Genomic DNA, 16,516 nt, shown 5'->3' with positions numbered 1-16,516 from the left:
CGGCTCCGATCATGTGTCCCCTGCACATTAGGATTAAGGTGCGGAGCATCAGGTAAAAACACACCTGAGAAATACCTTGCAAACGCATTAGCTACTTCAGCACCGGTGAATTGCTCCCCATTGAGACTTACACTATTGACGAACCCTTTCGACTTCAGGCTGTCTAAGTGTTTCCAGAACGATCGCGGATTGCTCTTTACACTGCTTTGTATTCGACCAATGTAGTCTTGGTAAGCGGACGCTATTTTTTTCTTCACCTCAGACCGTAGTTTAGCGAACTGGTTGTACACATTTCTATTATTGGTAGATTTCCACTCACGGACCTCACGGTGCAAGTTACTTTTAACTTTCAAATCATTGATGAGATCTAAGGTGGTCAATTATAGTTCTCTGAACTGTTTCGTAATGAAATCATTTAATAATTGTAAAAAGTAGTTAGTAAATCTCACTTACCGGTGCACCCACTGGCTGGCGACGGGCGTGGCGGTCCAGCGCAGCACGTGCGGTAGACTTTCAGGGCACAGGGCCGACACTATGGCGTCTTCGCAGCCCTGGGCTACTATCGGCATCTCCAAAAACCTAAAGACACAACAATAATCATAAAAAATGTTTACATCCTTCGAGGCCACCAAGATCCAAAAATCAACAATAGTTTTACTTAATGATGAATTTGTACTGAGCCAGTGAAGGAAGTAAGTAAGTACCGACCTGGCGATCTCGTAGAGCTCCCCCCCCTACCCTGGGAGCTGTAGCATGCTACGCACCTGGCGATCTCGTAGAGCTGCGCGGCGTCGTCCAGCATGGCGGTGGACGGCGCGCCGCCCCGCCCCGCGCCGCGCCCCACGCCCGCCCACGCCTGCGGGTGCGGACAACACGCACACTCAAAACATGTAGGTACAACAACACTTTAAAAAACGTTCCTCACTAAACCAATTTACAACTGAAGTGCATCAAGAAAATTACAACACATTCAATAGTACATTATTGTGGAGGCCGGGAAACGGCAATTCAAGGGTTAGTTTCAAAGTGAACTGAGTCCGACAAAGAAGACAAATCTACGAATTGCATATTTAACGCTTTTCTCCAAACATGCGAGGAATAAGATAAAATAATCGGGTACACTACATAATTCGGAAATATTTTATGCCGAATATCGAGTTTTTAAACACTCGACCCATCAAAATTTCGCCTGTCGTAATTACGAACAATGAAAATGACGAAAGAATATATTTCCGAATGGCAAAAAAGACGATTTTTAAAAAAAACTACATAATTCCGAACATAAAAATTCCGATATTGACAAACACCGAATTTAATATTTACGTTACGATCTTTGATCACAAATTCCAAATTGCCATTATTCCGAAATTTTTGAATTCCGATTTCATGTGATTCCTATTTGAAATATCCCCATTTTTGTATCAAGTCGTGCTCCGCATCTGCTCCGGCGCTACGGGCAAAGCAATCCCTTCGCCGTTGCGAATCAAAGAGCAGGCACAAATGCTCGTCTCCGCGCCTCCGGCTTTTTACATACACTCTAGGGGTAGGACAGACAAGACCACGTGGATAGTGGGGTGCTCCGATTCGGATTTTGGTTAGTTAGACTTTTAAGTCTAAGTGCGTTGTCTTATTTTGAAAATCACGTATTCCATTATTACGAGTTTACAAAACATCGAAATCAGAAATCAGAAATTTTATTTGCTTAAAACATGGTCAGTACAAAGGTATTATAGCAGAGGTATTAAGTTTCACATGTTTTGTCAGTAAAGACATGCAAATATATAAACTTATTCTAAACTATTATTACCAAACCATAATCAATTTATTAATTAACATAGGTACTTAATAGCTACGGGCAATTTCATTTCTCTTCAAGAATTCGTTAACAGAGTAAAAACATTCCTCTAGCAACCATTGTGAAAGTTTTTTTTTCAGTTCCCCTAAGGACAAGTTTTAGAAACTACTCGAAAGAGCATTAAATAATCTGACGGCCATCGGATAGCAACTGTTTTTAAATAATTTTGTTTTTATTTTAGGCAAGTACAAGTTATTTGGGTAACGGGTGTTGAAACTCCACACATCACTCACTTTCTTAAATAGGTTTGGATTTGTCTTTACTAAAACACACATTTCGAATATATACAGTGATGGCACTGTTAATAGTTTAAGCTCTTTGAATAATGGTTTACAAGATACATGTTGTCGTACGTCACAGATACTGCGTATGCATTGTTTTTGTGCGATAAAAAGTCTATTTCTGAATACCGAATTGCTTTATTTCCGATCGGTTAATGACTTTTCGGAATAATAATTTTCGGTTTTTAGGGTTCTGTACCCAAAGGGTCAAACGAGACCCCCCTATTACTATAACTCCGCTGTTCGTTCATCCATCTGTCACCAGGCTGTATCTCATGAACTGTGATAGTTAGCCAGTTGAAATTTCTACAGATTATGTATTTCTGTTGCCGCTATAACAACAAAGACTAAAAACAGAATAAAATAAATATTTCTTTCCAATCTCGAGGTTCTCATCCAATCACCGAAGTTAAGCAACGTCGGGCGGGGTCAGTACTTGGATGGGTGACCGTTTTTATAGATAATGGTACGGAACCCTTCCTGTGCGAGTCCGACTCGCACTTGGTCGGTTTTTTTGTAAAAGTTTTCGTTCATATGACAATCGGATTTTAAGATTTGGGAAATAGCACAGTCGGGATTTTCTTCTTTATATAAAAAATTGGGATTATGAAAATCGAGGTCATGAACGTCTGATAAACCATATTTCGGAATATTCGGGTGTTCCCAAAATAATCATTATTTAAGCATGAAGCGTCACACACAAACAGAACCTTCATATCAAAAACAATTTCCCTCTCACTCTCACTTATTTAAAGAAAGTTAAAGGCACAACTCATACTGCCATTCTGTATCATTTACATTCGTTCAATATAATTGTGCAATAAAAGCAGTATGTGCACGCCTCAAGATCCTTACAAAAAGTTAAAGATAAATATGTAGTCTTTGATTTTATAGCAGTAGTCGCACGATCAACTACGGAACCCTAAAAACGACTGTCTTGTAAGAACGAAACAAATTTAAGGTTGTTTATCTTCCTATCTCACTCTACCCATAGCTTGCAATGATGCGGCCCGCGGCTACAATAATTGGCTGTTTGCGTTTTTCCTAGTGTCCATATATCCAAACATGTTTAAAAAAAAGTAAAAAAATCAATACACAAATGAACTTCCTGTCCGCTCAGGACAATAATTATTTTTAATTTTATTTGTCCTAGTTTACCCTTGGAAGGTCAGATGGAAGTCGCTTTCGTAAAAACTAGTGCCTGACGCCAAATCTTGGGATCAGTTGCCAAGCGGACCCCAGGCTCCCTTGAGCCGTGGCAAAATGCCGGGACGACGCGAGGAAGAAGAAGGAGGAGGACATTTCTTTAGTTTAAGTTTGACCATAAAGAACTTCCCGTACTATTTTTGCTACAATGAATATAGTATATAAATCTTAAATAATATCAATAATAAACAAATGTAGTATCGCAGTACGTAGTGTTGACACTCACCGCGGCACTGCTGATGGTGTTGGTGGGCGAGCTGGATGCTCGGCCGATCAGCGTGAGGTCCACCTGCGAACAGTCATTGATATACAAACTGATATCCCACCCCACTATATTACTAGCACCTCACCAAACCTGCACTACAGGACTACATGTGGTACCGACCTGGTCGGTGTAGGCGGCGTGCAGGAGAGCCCTGGCGAAGCGCCGCGGCAGCACCTTCTCGTCCACGCACACGGCGCCGCCCGCCGTGCGCCGCGACATCCCGCTCCTGCACTACAGGACTACATGTGGTACCGACCTGGTCGGTGTAGGCGGCGTGCAGGAGAGCCCTGGCGAAGCGCCGCGGCAGCACCTTCTCGTCCACGCACACGGCGCCGCCCGCCGTGCGCCGCGACATCCCGCTCCTGCACTACAGGACTACATGTGGTACCGACCTGGTCGGTGTAGGCGGCGTGCAGTAGAGCCCTGGCGAAGCGCCGCGGCAGCACCTTCTCGTCCACGCACACGGCGCCGCCCGCCGTGCGCCGCGACATCCCGCTCCTGCACTACAGGACTACATGTGGTACCGACCTGGTCGGTGTAGGCGGCGTGCAGGAGAGCCCTGGCGAAGCGCCGCGGCAGCACCTTCTCGTCCACGCACACGGCGCCGCCCGCCGTGCGCCGCGACATCCCGCTCCTGCACTACAGGACTACATGTGGTACCGACCTGGTCGGTGTAGGCGGCGTGCAGGAGAGCCCTGGCGAAGCGCCGCGGCAGCACCTTCTCGTCCACGCACACGGCGCCGCCCGCCGTGCGCCGCGACATCCCGCTCCTGCACTACAGGACTACATGTGGTACCGACCTGGTCGGTGTAGGCGGCGTGCAGGAGAGCCCTGGCGAAGCGCCGCGGCAGCACCTTCTCGTCCACGCACACGGCGCCGCCCGCCGTGCGCCGCGACATCCCGCTCCTGCACTACAGGACTACATGTGGTACCGACCTGGTCGGTGTAGGCGGCGTGCAGGAGAGCCCTGGCGAAGCGCCGCGGCAGCACCTTCTCGTCCACGCACACGGCGCCGCCCGCCGTGCGCCGCGACATCCCGCTCCTGCACTACAGGACTACATGTGGTACCGACCTGGTCGGTGTAGGCGGCGTGCAGGAGAGCCCTGGCGAAGCGCCGCGGCAGCACCTTCTCGTCCACGCACACGGCGCCGCCCGCCGTGCGCCGCGACATCCCGCTCCTGCACTACAGGACTACATGTGGTACCGACCTGGTCGGTGTAGGCGGCGTGCAGGAGAGCCCTGGCGAAGCGCCGCGGCAGCACCTTCTCGTCCACGCACACGGCGCCGCCCGCCGTGCGCCGCGACATCCCGCTCCTGCACTACAGGACTACATGTGGTACCGACCTGGTCGGTGTAGGCGGCGTGCAGGAGAGCCCTGGCGAAGCGCCGCGGCAGCACCTTCTCGTCCACGCACACGGCGCCGCCCGCCGTGCGCCGCGACATCCCGCTCCTGCACTACAGGACTACATGTGGTACCGACCTGGTCGGTGTAGGCGGCGTGCAGGAGAGCCCTGGCGAAGCGCCGCGGCAGCACCTTCTCGTCCACGCACACGGCGCCGCCCGCCGTGCGCCGCGACATCCCGCTCCTGCACTACAGGACTACATGTGGTACCGACCTGGTCGGTGTAGGCGGCGTGCAGGAGAGCCCTGGCGAAGCGCCGCGGCAGCACCTTCTCGTCCACGCACACGGCGCCGCCCGCCGTGCGCCGCGACATCCCGCTCCTGCACTACAGGACTACATGTGGTACCGACCTGGTCGGTGTAGGCGGCGTGCAGGAGAGCCCTGGCGAAGCGCCGCGGCAGCACCTTCTCGTCCACGCACACGGCGCCGCCCGCCGTGCGCCGCGACATCCCGCTCCTGCACTACAGGACTACATGTGGTACCGACCTGGTCGGTGTAGGCGGCGTGCAGGAGAGCCCTGGCGAAGCGCCGCGGCAGCACCTTCTCGTCCACGCACACGGCGCCGCCCGCCGTGCGCCGCGACATCCCGCTCCTGCACTACAGGACTACATGTGGTACCGACCTGGTCGGTGTAGGCGGCGTGCAGGAGAGCCCTGGCGAAGCGCCGCGGCAGCACCTTCTCGTCCACGCACACGGCGCCGCCCGCCGTGCGCCGCGACATCCCGCTCCTGCACTACAGGACTACATGTGGTACCGACCTGGTCGGTGTAGGCGGCGTGCAGGAGAGCCCTGGCGAAGCGCCGCGGCAGCACCTTCTCGTCCACGCACACGGCGCCGCCCGCCGTGCGCCGCGACATCCCGCTCCTGCACTACAGGACTACATGTGGTACCGACCTGGTCGGTGTAGGCGGCGTGCAGGAGAGCCCTGGCGAAGCGCCGCGGCAGCACCTTCTCGTCCACGCACACGGCGCCGCCCGCCGTGCGCCGCGACATCCCGCTCCTGCACTACAGGACTACATGTGGTACCGACCTGGTCGGTGTAGGCGGCGTGCAGGAGAGCCCTGGCGAAGCGCCGCGGCAGCACCTTCTCGTCCACGCACACGGCGCCGCCCGCCGTGCGCCGCGACATCCCGCTCCTGCACTACAGGACTACATGTGGTACCGACCTGGTCGGTGTAGGCGGCGTGCAGGAGAGCCCTGGCGAAGCGCCGCGGCAGCACCTTCTCGTCCACGCACACGGCGCCGCCCGCCGTGCGCCGCGACATCCCGCTCCTGCACTACAGGACTACATGTGGTACCGACCTGGTCGGTGTAGGCGGCGTGCAGGAGAGCCCTGGCGAAGCGCCGCGGCAGCACCTTCTCGTCCACGCACACGGCGCCGCCCGCCGTGCGCCGCGACATCCCGCTCCTGCACTACAGGACTACATGTGGTACCGACCTGGTCGGTGTAGGCGGCGTGCAGGAGAGCCCTGGCGAAGCGCCGCGGCAGCACCTTCTCGTCCACGCACACGGCGCCGCCCGCCGTGCGCCGCGACATCCCGCTCCTGCACTACAGGACTACATGTGGTACCGACCTGGTCGGTGTAGGCGGCGTGCAGGAGAGCCCTGGCGAAGCGCCGCGGCAGCACCTTCTCGTCCACGCACACGGCGCCGCCCGCCGTGCGCCGCGACATCACGCTCCTGCCACAGACATTCCTCAATCAGTCGGTTACAACCTACACATAAACATGAACTTGTAACAGACACCCTCGCGGAGCACCGACCGGAAGAAGCGGCTCCTGGCGGCCAGCACGGCGCGGTGGCACGGCAGCTCCAGCGCGCAGCGGAACCCGAAGGCCGCGCCGCCCTCCGCCGCGAACACCAGCCGCGCGTCCGCGTACTCGCCTGTTCACACAATACACTTTAAATAACGCTAAATACGACACCAACTTCTTTCTCGTTCCCTCCAAGGCTCGGAACCGGTTTTTAAAGTGGCGGTAAATACCGGTTTATTTCGGTTTACTGAGAACTTTCATAAGAACGCGAATGTATTAAGAACTGTATTGTAACTTAAATAAACCGTTTTATTCGACGAGCGCCGAGCCGCTCGGCCAGCCGCCGCACGCTGCCGGCCGAGCCCAGCGAGCACGAGCACGCTGCGACCACCAACAGTATCCTCACCAGAGTCGAGCAGGTACCGCATGTCGCGGTGCAGGTCGTCGAGCCGCTCGGCCAGCCGCCGCACGCTGCCGGCCGAGCCCAGCGAGCACGAGCACGCTGCGACCACCAACAGTATCCTCACCAGAGTCGAGCAGGTACCGCATGTCGCGGTGCAGGTCGTCGAGCCGCGCGCCGAGCCGCTCGGCCAGCCGCCGCACGCTGCCGGCCGAGCCCAGCGAGCACGAGCACGCTGCGACCACCAATACATTTAGACCGCGGGCAGGACCATATGTCGTCACCCATCGCCTCCCGGCTGATACTTTGTCAGATGATAGTTTAAATTAAAAAAATTTAGAGCCGGTTATATCGAGGTGGAAAGACCGTCAGCTGATGATATGAACATGTGATACATAATATGAACAAGAATGGTAGACACTTTTGAAGCGTTGTTTGATCCGCTACTTTTGATGCTGACTGTACCAGCCTAGGTTTGGATAATCTTTAAAAAGATTTTGATCCTGGACAGAGTGGACAGAAATGGAAACGATTTGTTTTACGTCAGTGGCAAACAAGCATACGGCCGGCCTTATGGTAAGCAGTCTCCATAGCCTATGGACGCCTGCAACTATAGAGGTGTTACATGCGCGTTGCTGACCCTAACACCCTGCACCCTCTTTGAACTCTGGCAACCCCACTCACCGGCAGGAACACAACCCTATTGGCATCGAAAGTTTTTTCGCAACAATTTTGTCGCCAACTGTACAAACACACAAAAAACAAAAGATCGGTAAGTAAATGCCATGAGTCATGTGTTAATTAAATAGTTAGAAAAGGTCTCCTAAGACCATTTTGGCAGAGCAGTACGCGATCCAGTAGTTGTCCTCAAAATCCCATTAAAAATGTACCCAGTACAGCAATATAGCCTCCAAATCAAAAAACCAATCAAAAATGTCCTATTTTACAAGCTTTTATGTATATTAACTTGCAATGTACCTATTGGGACCGTGCGAAGTGCATGGTGCCTGTAAGTAAAGCGATATCCCAGCGCATAAGCTGGTAAAAATTAGAACTAACTGCGGATAGCGTCTTTAACATTTCGTACAATTATATGGCTCGAAATTTACGATTACTCCTGAAATATTCATTTAAATTGTATGGTGTAAGGGACCATTGTAAGCTGTGTGAAATGCTTAATATAACTAACGTATTTATTTTGATAATTGTTAATAATGTATCCATGTAAATAGCTTTGCAAATGCCACATATTACGTGATCTTTTTCTAGAAGTTACGAATATGTATAGTAAGTTATCCTTAAAAGATAGACATTTAACATCGCGGACTTTTTTGTAGACCTATGAATGAGAAACAACCCCACCATACATTGTGTTGTTATAGCTCAAACGGATTAGGCAGCGTTTTCGATTAAAGCTCCTAGCCAGCGTGATTTTTTCCGACAACATCGTTATATTTCAAACAATTTACACAAAACCTTAACAAGTTATATACTTAAGCCTTCCTCAAGAATCACTCTATTGATACATGAAAGTCGTATGAAAATCCGTTCAATAGTTTTCAGTTTTGGAGTAGTTTTATAAGATCTAGCTAGTGAATTGACGTTTTCCCCTAGACTTGCGGACACTAGGTTGCGTGACAGTCGTGCACGCTCCCAATAATAATAATAATACATTATTTATTCACGAATTCACGATGAAAGCAATGTATAACAAAAGAAATGCTACAGAATGATGAAACAGAGTTAGGCCTCAGTAGAATAGATAAAATAGTTAAACTTACATCCACCACTCTCCACGTTGATGATGTCCAGGTTCCCGTCGGAGCTGAACCCGCGCTCGCAGTCTGACAGACAGACAAACAGTTACTCAAGGGTGAAGCATAAGCAGGTTGGTATGTGTACACGTGCCTTAGAGCGTTTTCACATTGTCGTGATACGATCATAAAAAGTAAAAAATAAAATAGTAGTAGTAGTACGTCGTACAAGGGCATAAAGCGACGCTTTATTATAGGATAAAAATTGACATTTATGCCTAAGTTTATACATTCTAGTTTTCACGTCGATTGCGAGGACATAATACAAGAATATCCAATATTCCGCCAGCGCGTCCTCCAGGGGGACCCGGCGCGGACCTCCGCCAGTGCGCCCTCCAGGGGGACCCGGCATGGACCTCCGCCAGTGCCCCCTTCAGGGGGTCCCGGCGCGGACCTCCGCCAGTGCGCCGTCCAGGGGGACCCGGCGCGGACCTCCGCCAGTGCGCCCTCCAGGGGGACCCGGCACGGACCTCCGCCAGTGCCCCCTTCAGGGGGACCCGGCGCGGACCTCCGCCAGTGCGCCCTCCAGGGGGACCCGGCGCGGACCTCCGCCAGTGCGCCCTCCAGGGGGACCCGGCGCGGACCTCCGCCAGCGCGCCCTCCAGGGGGACCCAGCACGGACCACTGTGCACAATATACTCACGGGTATCGTGCCTCGTGTCGCTGTAGTGCAGTGCGTGCGGGCCGGCGTACAGCGCCGCCACGAGCGCCTCCACGTCGCCGCGCGGCAGCTCCGCCAGCGCGCCCTCCAGGGGGACCCGGCACGGACCGCTGTGCACAATATCATTATTACATCACAAGTTTGTATTCGCTTCAGGTGTTAGGTACACACAAGTAAATTGATTAAATATACAGTAACTATTACACATTACGCGATGCGATGGTGAAGTAGGTAGAGCGGGCCGCGAGCCAGCAACACCCAGTTTCCACCTTTTTGGATTAGTTGCACATGTCATCTACAAGTATATACCTGGGGTAGTGCAGCAGCAGCTCCCTGAAGTAGCTGCACCGCGCGGCGAGCAGCGCGCGATGCGCCGGCAACACCCAGCCGGAGCCGACCAGCTCCACGTCGCACCAACGCCTGGAAACAAAGCTGTCACTAAATGTTTCAAAATAGTTGGAATATTTTAACATGTCATAAAATCACACTATATGTCTTCTTAACTCGACATAAAAACATCCTTCAAGTTTTAAAATTGTAAAGCCAATGTATAGTTTGGTAAGAAACATCACGAGGCGCTCCTATCTCCGGTTTGCATGACCAGGTCTCTGCCACTGAGGGTCTACCCTGAACATCGAAATTCAAAATTTCGGCCTGGGTGATGAGGTCCCGCAGCTGGCTGCAGGTGTACCTGTCTTGCTGCAGCGCGTGCAGCTGGGCGTGCAGTGCCGGCGCAGGCTCCCGAGCCAGCTCGGCCTGGGTCACGAGGTCCCGCAGCTGGCTGCAGGTGTACCTGTCTTGCTGCAGCGCGTGCAGCTGGGCGTGCAGTGCCGGCGCAGGCTCCCGAGCCAGCTCGGCCTGGGTCACGAGGTCCCGCAGCTGGCTGCAGGTGTACCTGTCTTGCTGCAGCGCGTGCAGCTGGGCGTGCAGTGCCGGCGCAGGCTCCCGAGCCAGCTCGGCCTGGGTCACGAGGTCCCGCAGCTGGCTGCAGGTGTACCTGTCTTGCTGCAGCGCGTGCAGCTGGGCGTGCAGTGCCGGCGCAGGCTCCCGAGCCAGCTCGGCCTGGGTCACGAGGTCCCGCAGCTGGCTGCAGGTGTACCTGTCTTGCTGCAGCGCGTGCAGCTGGGCGTGCAGTGCCGGCGCAGGCTCCCGAGCCAGCTCGGCCTGGGTCACGAGGTCCCGCAGCTGGCTGCAGGTGTACCTGTCTTGCTGCAGCGCGTGCAGCTGGGCGTGCAGTGCCGGCGCAGGCTCCCGAGCCAGCTCGGCCTGGGTCACGAGGTCCCGCAGCTGGCTGCAGGTGTACCTGTCTTGCTGCAGCGCGTGCAGCTGGGCGTGCAGTGCCGGCGCAGGCTCCCGAGCCAGCTCGGCCTGGGTCACGAGGTCCCGCAGCTGGCTGCAGGTGTACCTGTCTTGCTGCAGCGCGTGCAGCTGGGCGTGCAGTGCCGGCGCAGGCTCCCGAGCCAGCTCGGCCTGGGTCACGAGGTCCCGCAGCTGGCTGCAGGTGTACCTGTCTTGCTGCAGCGCGTGCAGCTGGGCGTGCAGTGCCGGCGCAGGCTCCCGAGCCAGCTCGGCCTGGGTCACGAGGTCCCGCAGCTGGCTGCAGGTGTACCTGTCTTGCTGCAGCGCGTGCAGCTGGGCGTGCAGTGCCGGCGCAGGCTCCCGAGCCAGCTCGGCCTGGGTCACGAGGTCCCGCAGCTGGCTGCAGGTGTACCTGTCTTGCTGCAGCGCGTGCAGCTGGGCGTGCAGTGCCGGCGCAGGCTCCCGAGCCAGCTCGGCCTGGGTCACGAGGTCCCGCAGCTGGCTGCAGGTGTACCTGTCTTGCTGCAGCGCGTGCAGCTGGGCGTGCAGTGCCGGCGCAGGCTCCCGAGCCAGCTCGGCCTGGGTCACGAGGTCCCGCAGCTGGCTGCAGGTGTACCTGTCTTGCTGCAGCGCGTGCAGCTGGGCGTGCAGTGCCGGCGCAGGCTCCCGAGCCAGCTCGGCCTGGGTCACGAGGTCCCGCAGCTGGCTGCAGGTGTACCTGTCTTGCTGCAGCGCGTGCAGCTGGGCGTGCAGTGCCGGCGCAGGCTCCCGAGCCAGCTCGGCCTGGGTCACGAGGTCCCGCAGCTGGCTGCAGGTGTACCTGTCTTGCTGCAGCGCGTGCAGCTGGGCGTGCAGTGCCGGCGCAGGCTCCCGAGCCAGCTCGGCCTGGGTCACGAGGTCCCGCAGCTGGCTGCAGGTGTACCTGTCTTGCTGCAGCGCGTGCAGCTGGGCGTGCAGTGCCGGCGCAGGCTCCCGAGCCAGCTCGGCCTGGGTCACGAGGTCCCGCAGCTGGCTGCAGGTGTACCTGTCTTGCTGCAGCGCGTGCAGCTGGGCGTGCAGTGCCGGCGCAGGCTCCCGAGCCAGCTCGGCCTGGGTCACGAGGTCCCGCAGCTGGCTGCAGGTGTACCTGTCTTGCTGCAGCGCGTGCAGCTGGGCGTGCAGTGCCGGCGCAGGCTCCCGAGCCAGCTCGGCCTGGGTCACGAGGTCCCGCAGCTGGCTGCAGGTGTACCTGTCTTGCTGCAGCGCGTGCAGCTGGGCGTGCAGTGCCGGCGCAGGCTCCCGAGCCAGCTCGGCCTGGGTCACGAGGTCCCGCAGCTGGCTGCAGGTGTACCTGTCTTGCTGCAGCGCGTGCAGCTGGGCGTGCAGTGCCGGCGCAGGCTCCCGAGCCAGCTCGGCCTGGGTCACGAGGTCCCGCAGCGCGGCGCCGGCCTCCAGCTCCTCGCACAGCAGGAACACCTCCGCCAGGCGCCACGAGCTCACTACGCCGCGGATGAAGCGCGCGTGCTCGCACCCTGACATAAACGACGTTTATTTATTTCATAAATACAGATCAATCAAACAATCTAGATTCAGATAAGTACTTAAAATCTGTTATTTTTACCTCTTATTTGGATGGTATCCTGATCGTCTTTTGTGTGTTCCATCAGAAATATCGGAGCGGCGACGGTGCTCAACAATATCTGACCATGAACTTTAACAACTCGTGATTGTTTTCTTTAGTTACCGTTTCATATTTAAGAGAAATTATTTTACCCATATTACATACTTATGTCGCTATTCGTAAATATCATACATAACGTGAAAACCTGTAATGCTGATGGCCCTTCTAGGATTTGATACCTATGAGAAAGTTATTTTTACAATTCTGAAATGATTATAGTCAAATTGTTCGCCACGATTTTAGTCTTGGGGCATGGGTGTTGGGGCGTGGGCTCAGGTATACCTCTGTCGGGGCGGTCCCTCGGGCGGCGCGCGGCGGCTGCGATGCGGCGCCGCAGCGTGCCGAGCCCCGCACCACCCGCCTTCTTCTTTCTCTCTCTGCAACACACACAATACGTCACGACACACGAGGAGAATGGAAGAGATCCATTTAATGGATACGTTCGCCTTTGCATTGTTGTGTGCAGTAAAATAGCAGTATACAATAAAACGAAAATTAGGAGAAAACTATAACTTTAGAACAATAATATTGGCTCTTTTCATATAATTCTTCTGCATTTCTTGACATTGTTTCAAAATTAACTGTAACCTTTACTTAAATAATATAAGTAAAATAAAATATCATGAAAACCGGCTTTTTTACTAACTCACGGAAATTCTTATAAAAATGTAGAAGCCTAAAAAAGAAATACAGTTGTGTTATTTAAATGTAAGATAGTATCTTGCCTAAAATTTCCAATCAAAGCTTTACATCTAAACCCATGTTGTCCAGAAAAAAAAAGAACTTTTCTATATGACAATCTTCGTCGCAGAGTGTACTAGTTTTCCAAAATTCGGATTTTGTTGTTGATTTTTGACCAACTACTTGGTTTCTCATGGGCGGCACTATCATTTAGAGCCTCGAGCAAACAAACAAAACCAAATATTTGGTCAAAAATTAACAACAAAGTCCGAATGATGGACCACTTGTACTATGCGACGTAGGCACATTCTACGTACAAGATGAATTTTAAAACATAGTCACAGATAGACCTGATGGACACATTTGCATTACATATACATATATAAGGACAGAATAGCATGGTATTTACAGGCTAGCATGGACCGGGCCCAAGATAGAGCGGCTTGGAGGGCACTGTGAAGAGTGTCCACTGGCGTCACGTCCCTCAGCCATGAGGGTACGACAAGAAAGAAGAATGATAAAGACATTGTATGTAAAGATTTCTGCAAAACCTTCACTTTTCACTGCCTCGCTGTTATTGTTCTTTTTAGGGTTTCGTATCTCACTGTTAGAACCAAGATGATAGTATACCAGACTTGCGTTCTAAGTATACTCTTGTACGGAGCAGAAACCTGGATGACGTATGCAAAACAGGAGCGACGGCTCAACACTTTTCACATGCGCTGTCTACGCAACATTTTAGACATAACTTGGCAGGACAAAGTGACAAATCAAAGGGTTCTTGAAAAAGCGCAGCTGCCCAGAGTGCCCAGTCTTGCCGCTCTTCTCAAACAGAGACGCTTGCGCCATGTGCACCGGATGGAACCCTCTAAAATACCTCGACGTGTCTCGCTTGGTGCAGTTGCGTATGCTAAAAGGAACGTTGGAAGACCGATGCTGCGCTTTAAAGACTGTGTTAAGCGAGACATGTCAGCATTTGAAATCGACCACCATGCCTGGGAAACCTTAGCTGAAGACCGTGATGGATGGCGCAAGCATGTTGTGGAGGGGAGAAGGCTATGCAACCAAGCCTGGTTAAAAACATTAGATAGCAGAAGGTGTCGCAGAAAGCAAACCGGGACTGGAACCTCGGGTGGCATGAGCTTTCTCTGCCAAAGGCCTGTGATGATGATGACCTCGAAAGGAAAAAACGGAACCCTTATAGGATCACTTTGTTGTCCGTCCGTCCGTCTATCTGTCTGTCAAGACCCTTTTTCTCAGGAACGCGTGGAGGTATCAAGCTGGAATTTATATCAAATACTTAGGTCTACTGTCCCGTGGAGTTGTGAAAAAATTTAACTTCTAAGCCAACGCATTCAAAAGGTACAGCCGTTTATGCCGCAAATTTCCACAAATTTTCGACACTCGCAAGGGAATCAAAACCTACAGGGTACTTCCCGTGAACTCAGAATCTTGAAATTTGGTGCGAAGTAATGTCTCACAGATAAAGGAAAAATGGTGAAAAACGTAAATTGTTAGTTACATCATATAATAACATATACCCACAGGTTTATACGGAACCCTCGGTGCGCAAGCCCGACTCGCACTTGGCCGGTTTCTTTTAGTTCAGAAGTTATTAATAAATGTCATCACTCATCATGTTATAAAATTCAGTGCTTTACAGGAAAAAACATTATCTATTTTATCGTCGACAATTGACTCATGCGCAATGAATCATAAAATACATTTATAGATATTATCTATAAATATCCATCGAGATTCGAGACCACGGAGATAACGTCGTCATCAAAAGTTCAGAGGTCATTTCGAAACTTACTTATAATTACGCGATTAAGTGGATATTTATGGTGGTATGGTGGGTGGTTATTTTAGTAGGTACAGTCAGCGTCAAATACTTTGTAGCATCCAAAGTAGCCAAATAGTTCGGTACACCATATATTTAGTATGGTGTACCGAACTATTTGGCCACTTTGACTGCCACAAAGTATTTGATGCTGACTGTACACTACAATGTTTTTTTTGAGGTGAAAACTTCTTTAGCGGCGCTGTTTTTTTTTGTAATGGGGAATTTTTTTTTAAACTCGCGACAGGTCACGTGACCGACAGATTCGTCAGATTGGAAATTCGTAAGACGGACACGTGACCTGATCGATCATTCAAGACAGTAGACCGCCGGCGCGGCGTACGAGGAAGTATCCCCCTCTCTTTCTACCGCGCGGCGAAAATGTATGCATAAATCATAGTACTTTTATACTGATAATTAAAGCAATTCGTGCAAAATTATTCCCTAACCATTCCAAAATATCAAAAATGCACAACGTTAATATTCAGCTTTTCACTTTGCCGGCACTCCCGAGTGCAACCCGTTGTTTTTTATTTTTATTTAGTCATGTTTATGTTATCTCTACTAAGAATCACGAGCTAAGTCATCCCTGATAGGAGAAACAATTATTATTATTTGGTTTGGGGCTTGTCTAATCGTTAGAGGAAGCGCATTCCAAAGACGGATTGCTTGAACAGCGAAAGAAGACTTTAGGAAACCAGTATGGTGAGGGAGAACAGAGAGTTTAAGAGAACGGGCAGAGCGCAGCTCGCAGCCTGGGCGGGGGGTCATAAAGTTGAAGTTACATTTGAGATATTCTGGAGTGGAGGGCTCGAATAGGATAGAGGAAGTGAGGAGAGTATTCGAAAGGAACGGCGCTGACGTATTAATGTGTTCCATTCTTTTTTATTCCATTTCGATACCATTTTTCAGATTTAACAAAGGAATAAAAAGATTGAAAAATGTATGGCGTTTTTGGGGCAAAAATTTGGGAAGAAAGTGTAGATCTAAACAAAATTGCCCAAGTCCCATTTTTGTAAATAATATAAACGGCCAAGAGCATGTCGGGACATGCTCAGTATACGGTTCCGAAGTTACCATTCTGTCAAAATAGGCTAAACGGGGGCTATTAGTAAGTATCACGTACATTACAACCATGGGAGCACCTTCGCGGCGCTTTGTGCGTTTTTTACTAAGAAGAGAAAAGACTTTTTGCAATAACTCAAAAACGGCTGGACTGACCATGTTCGCTATAGTCTTCATTGAAAGTATTTATTAAGCTTTTGTATCGCGATTTTTTTTATATTATTTGGATCCATGATTCAAAAGTTAGAGGGGAGGGGGGGGACACATTATTTTTTTCGGAGCGATTATTTCCGAAAATATTCTTTTTTTTTCAAAATTGGTTGTTGGAGG

At 51.8% G+C, this 16,516-nt stretch overlaps 1 protein-coding gene across 1 annotated transcript in view; it reads right to left on the bottom strand.

Annotated features, from left to right (window-relative positions):
• Positions 1–16,516, bottom strand: part of LOC133532807 (uncharacterized) — a 50,489-nt gene that overhangs the window by 29,078 nt on the left and 4,895 nt on the right. Inside the window, exons 4-24 of the mRNA XM_061871656.1 lie at positions 12,880–12,974; positions 12,268–12,448; positions 9,948–10,058; positions 9,621–9,748; positions 8,945–9,007; positions 7,291–7,398; positions 6,773–6,893; positions 6,435–6,689; positions 6,110–6,281; positions 5,838–6,014; positions 5,566–5,742; positions 5,294–5,470; positions 5,022–5,198; positions 4,750–4,926; positions 4,478–4,654; positions 4,206–4,382; positions 3,934–4,110; positions 3,728–3,838; positions 3,569–3,631; positions 765–856; positions 454–579 (exon numbers count right to left, since the gene is read on the bottom strand). Coding sequence (XP_061727640.1) covers positions 454–579; positions 765–856; positions 3,569–3,631; positions 3,728–3,838; positions 3,934–4,110; positions 4,206–4,382; positions 4,478–4,654; positions 4,750–4,926; positions 5,022–5,198; positions 5,294–5,470; positions 5,566–5,742; positions 5,838–6,014; positions 6,110–6,281; positions 6,435–6,689; positions 6,773–6,893; positions 7,291–7,398; positions 8,945–9,007; positions 9,621–9,748; positions 9,948–10,058; positions 12,268–12,448; positions 12,880–12,974 — 3,042 coding nt within the window. The remainder of the gene's footprint in view (positions 1–453; positions 580–764; positions 857–3,568; positions 3,632–3,727; positions 3,839–3,933; positions 4,111–4,205; positions 4,383–4,477; positions 4,655–4,749; positions 4,927–5,021; positions 5,199–5,293; positions 5,471–5,565; positions 5,743–5,837; positions 6,015–6,109; positions 6,282–6,434; positions 6,690–6,772; positions 6,894–7,290; positions 7,399–8,944; positions 9,008–9,620; positions 9,749–9,947; positions 10,059–12,267; positions 12,449–12,879; positions 12,975–16,516) is intronic.

Source organism: Cydia pomonella, chromosome 27 (assembly GCF_033807575.1).
Source record: "Cydia pomonella isolate Wapato2018A chromosome 27, ilCydPomo1, whole genome shotgun sequence".
NCBI classification, from domain to species: domain Eukaryota; kingdom Metazoa; phylum Arthropoda; class Insecta; order Lepidoptera; family Tortricidae; genus Cydia; species Cydia pomonella.
The sequence above is the reverse complement of the archived record's forward strand: the minus strand, read 5'-3'. Positions and strand labels throughout refer to the sequence as shown.